The sequence below is a fragment of the Eschscholzia californica genome, unplaced genomic scaffold (assembly GCF_041429995.1).
Source record: "Eschscholzia californica isolate CP2 unplaced genomic scaffold, dmEscCali1.0.p SCAF_1, whole genome shotgun sequence".
Lineage (NCBI taxonomy): Eukaryota > Viridiplantae > Streptophyta > Magnoliopsida > Ranunculales > Papaveraceae > Eschscholzia > Eschscholzia californica.
The window spans coordinates 34,953,394-34,957,972 of NW_028238198.1; the positions used below are offsets into that span (position 1 = coordinate 34,953,394).

Below are 4,579 nucleotides of genomic sequence, written 5' to 3' on the forward strand. Positions count from 1 at the left end.
GTAGAGAGAAAATCAGAGAAAGAAAATGAAACAAAAATTTTGGGATTGATTTTCAAAAGTGGGTTTTATCCTATACATAAGTTTTCTTTTTAAGGAATTATACATAAGGTTATAAAGGGCATTATGATAACATAGAAATCGTAGAGATTTGTGGTTTCTATCAAGATGGGAACATTTGGGCTAAATTTCTTTTATAAGTATAGTTTTGGCTTAAAACCCTATATTAATATTATGGTGGACTAAATATGGGTTTAGGTGTTGTTTTTTGGACTATAAGCCCAAAAATTATTAGTATTATCTAGTTAGTAATTAGAGACAAATAATTTGCAATTAAAAGTTATAATATTTTGGGATAGAGTTTGTGGTCGACGAATTACCAAAAGTTACGCAACGTATTTAATACAAAACTAGATTCAGACAATCAAGATTATTATCTTGATAAATGCAACTAATTTTTAGATAATCTAGAGTACTACAAGAATTGCTCTAAGATGCTTAGTTTGACCAAATTCCCGTTAATATTTACAAAATTTTGTAGTTCGATAAACGAATCTTATATCTTAAAATCTTCAAAACAAATAAAAATTGTAATATGAGTTAGCAAATCATTCATGACTATCACAAATAAATAAAGCACACGGCACAAAAAGTCTTCTTAAACTCAAAGTAATTTAGACCACTCAACTAATTAAACTTATATATCATTTTAATTTTGTGTCCACCGATAAAGTGATGACACCGTAAGCTTCCTATTGTTTCACGTCGATGATATTGTGATTCTTCAAACCTGCAATACAACACAAAACACTTAGGAAAAAAAAGACTTGTAGTGCAAAAAATGACACATTTTCTCTAGGAGTATATGCCAAAAACATGCATTTCAAAGATTTCGAAGAAACTTCAGAAGAATACACGTCGATAAAAACCTACTAGTGTTTCATAGAACATACGAGCGCTCTGCTCTCTAATTTTCCCTTGTAGAATCTCGTTCAGCGAAAGATTACCCATTTGACGATCTAAGGTTGTGGCTTGTCGAACCTTATCCTTTAAATATTGAGCAAAATCCCTATATTGTAAACAAATTATGAATAATGCATATTTCGGTTAATACACTTAGTCAAAACCTGAAATCCTTTAAGATATAAATTTGCATTACCTAGTCTTAGCAGTAAAATCGTTGACTTGTTCTATTTCTTCTCCGTAATTGTGCACGGGAGATGCTAGAGAGCCCAGCTCGGTGCCCAAAAGGGTGCCCAGCTGACGTGGAATTCACTAAAAGACAACGTTTTTTTAAAGTATGACTACGGTGGGGACCGCTTCTGTTTCTAAATGAGAAAATTTGGGCAATTTAGTGGGCATTCTAGCTTGGCACTCTATCATTTCCCGATATATAGTCTAAGTTTAGTTGGAGCAATAAACATTTCATTTTTCGCTTACCCGTTGGTACAATATGAGCATCTAGAAAAGATAAGTCCTGGAAGTTGAAAAGTCTTAGGATCATAATCTAGTTGAACTAAGACAAGATAATGGAATGTTAACTAATTAACTTGTGCATATATAACTCACCAGCTGGCTATCAGTAGCCGAAGGTTCGCCTAAAGATGTCATTTGGTGCACAGAAAGATCTTCATCAACTGAGACATTTTGATCCTCATTGATTATATCGTTATCAGACAGGATGTTTTCAAATTGAGGACCCTCCCCGTCGACTATGTTGTTCTCCAAAATTAGGGTGGAATTAGTTTGGTTAGTAGGCTCTTGAGGATTGTGTTCTCTTAATGAAATAGTAGAAGCCCTAGACACAATACAATCTTTGTTAAATATATTTTGAAGATCCGCGGATAGACCTGGAAACGAATATCAATTTTCATGTCAAGTAAACACTCCACTAGTTTCTTACTAAAAATTCACGAAACGACTTTTTCATACGATAAAATGTTATTTTTTGGACAATGTTACTTGGCTCGACCATGACTTGAAAAGGCCAAACTTCAATTTAAGCGCTGATATGAGAATTGAAGTTTTGTTCTTTCCGAGCCCATAGTTGGGCCAAGTAGCGTTACTGTATTTTCTTCAGAAAGTAAGTTTACACAGAGAAAAATAACAAAACCAAACCCAATAATTTAAGACATTAAAGTGTTTTATGACGAGGGATAAACAAACCAGGGAAAAATGAAGATCCGCTGGTGAAGTTCGACTTTATTGTTTTGTTACCAACAGAACGAACTCCTACATCTGAAATACGGAGTGTTCTCCTCTTGCACATCCAATTGCTAGAGACATTGGGGCGTTTCTTCTCTTTTGAACTGCAAAAGAACACGTAAAGATAAATAGTCTTATAAGAATTCCTAAAAATGCATTACGAAATTTACCTTCTAACTCGTGGCGTTGGTTGATACTCGGAGAGCATAAGCGGAAGCTGGATTAGGAGCACGAGCCTGAGGAACAACCAGATAGGAGCACACCTAGAGTAAGAGCACGAGCATCAGTAACAGCAGGAATAGGAGAACAAGCATGAGTAGGAACCAAAGTAAGAGCATAAACATGAGTAGGAACACGAGCCTGAGTAGCAGCTGGAGTAGGAGCACGAGATGAGCCTGAGTAGCAGCTTGAGAAGGAATACGAGCATTGCTACCAGCTGTAGTAGGAACACGAGCATAAGTAAAATATTGACATATGAAACAAACATGTATAATTATATAGTTTAAAACTTAAAATTATGACAAGATCTCTAATATTTGGCTTTTGTGAGTGAAAAGGTATTGTATTCAATTATGTGTCAAAATATAAATGTAACTTCACAATTTATTTCCACGTTCCACGAGTACAGATTTCACTCTTTTTATAGATAATCTTGTTTTAGTATTTCTCATTCGAAGTAAAAAAGAATTAATGTTTTGATGTATGTTTTTGTGTCACATGTTAGTAAAACTCTTCAATTTTTTATTATCTATAATTTCCAATGTAGTTTTGTCATGATTACTCTATATTAACAAAATCTCCACATCTTCTACCTTAATTACTCTTAGTCATCAGGTTTAGTACTTGAGCTTCACAGCCGCGTACATATCTTGCCAAGACTAAAAAATAGTTGATCACTTCACATCTACTAATTGAACAATTGATCCATAGTAAAAAAAAGTTTGTGAAAATTGATTCTTAGCAATTAGGCCTACTTGGTTAATATTGTTTGTGACAAAATTATAATATCCAAAACTCGTCCAAGCCCATCAAACCTTTCATCACTACCATATTTCGATGAAAATTAAATTACTTTTTATTAATCTTTTTTTGTACATACGATCCTTACACCGTATCACTGCAATTTTTGTCACTTTAGTCACCACCACCATACAGCCATCATATTTATGGTCCACCACACCTATATGTAGTTAAGTACATTATTATGTATTATATATATTGAGTATTGTCGTAGAAACTCTCTACGTTGGATTCATGGTTACTTTGAACTTCATTTGTCTTTGACATGTCATGCTTCACTAGGAGACGGGAAATAACTCTATTCTTTTTATCCAAAGAAAGGTCCAATAAATGAAAGACCGTGTTAAGGCATTCAAGTTGCAAACAACTTTATATAGTAGTTGTAGTTTTATTCTTTGAATCTGATGCATCTGAGTCGAGATTATCTAAATTTTAATCATCTAGAAGGAACTTGCGGTCATAGTTAAAATAGTCATTTCAGATGAATGAGTTCTAAATTCAGACTTATTTATGTCTGGTTCGAATAAAACCAAAATTATTCGGAATTGACCATTCAAATGAATCTGACACGTGAGTCAAATAGAAAATCAAACAACCTGAAATCCACCCGAGTCGATCGATCGATTCAGACATCGAATTAGACTTCTGATCTAATTTTGAAAAAAAAACAAACAAACGCTACCTACATCTTGACATTCAAGAAAAGAAATAGACAGGGTAGCTCTGCTAAAAATATTCACAATATATTGAGTGATTAAATTACCTTGTTAAGGGGAAAAGAGGGTTCTTCCCACCAATCCGTCACTTTACAAAGGTAGTTCTTTGTTTTCCCATACCACACATTCCTAGGTCGTTTCACTGCACCAACATCTTTTAATTCTATACAAAAATGTGAAAGAAATTTTAAAAGAAACTTAGATCCAAACACAACTCAGAGGATAGAATTTATTCAAAGTAAAATAAATTGGACATAATGAAAATCAAATAAATTTACCATCATTTTCGATCCCTTTGGCCTCCTCTTTGTCTATTTCAAACGCCATATCTATTATTTCTGATAGAATTTTTTTAAAGATGGTAGAGAAAGTGTCTATGGTATATCATTTTATATAGAGCTAAAGCCCATAGTTATTTCTCCAAACTGCGGCGTTGAGTCCCTAGTTTTGAAAAACCATGACTTTCAAGAAATACTTTTTCCGTCTGACGTGGATCCTAAGGTTATAGTTTCTAGATATACCTTTCTTACTCAATACGTCTCTTTTTTCTAAAATACTGCTTTTCATGTCACTTTGCGAGTCTCTAATTTTACAAATACCGCTTTTATCTCACATGACTTCAAGGTCGCAATTTTAAAAAT

At 33.6% G+C, this 4,579-nt stretch overlaps 1 protein-coding gene across 2 annotated transcripts; it reads right to left on the bottom strand.

Moving 5' to 3' along the window:
* Positions 1-530: 530 nt before the first annotated feature.
* On the bottom strand, positions 531-4,298 carry LOC147566362 (uncharacterized). Of its 2 annotated transcripts, XM_086668343.1 has the most exons (7): positions 4,217-4,298; positions 3,986-4,101; positions 2,563-2,638; positions 2,373-2,465; positions 2,164-2,306; positions 1,567-1,847; positions 531-787 (listed from the first exon to the last, which is right to left on the bottom strand). In XM_086668343.1, exons 4-7 carry the CDS (start codon positions 2,408-2,410, stop codon positions 782-784), a joined length of 468 nt encoding a protein of 155 aa, XP_086524469.1. In that variant the 5' UTR covers positions 2,411-2,465; positions 2,563-2,638; positions 3,986-4,101; positions 4,217-4,298; the 3' UTR covers positions 531-781. The 2 variants fall into 2 exon arrangements, with proteins under 2 accessions (XP_086524469.1, XP_086524459.1); XM_086668333.1 differs by lacking the exon at positions 531-787 and having other exon boundaries at positions 1,478-1,847.
* Positions 4,299-4,579: the final 281 nt, after the last annotated feature.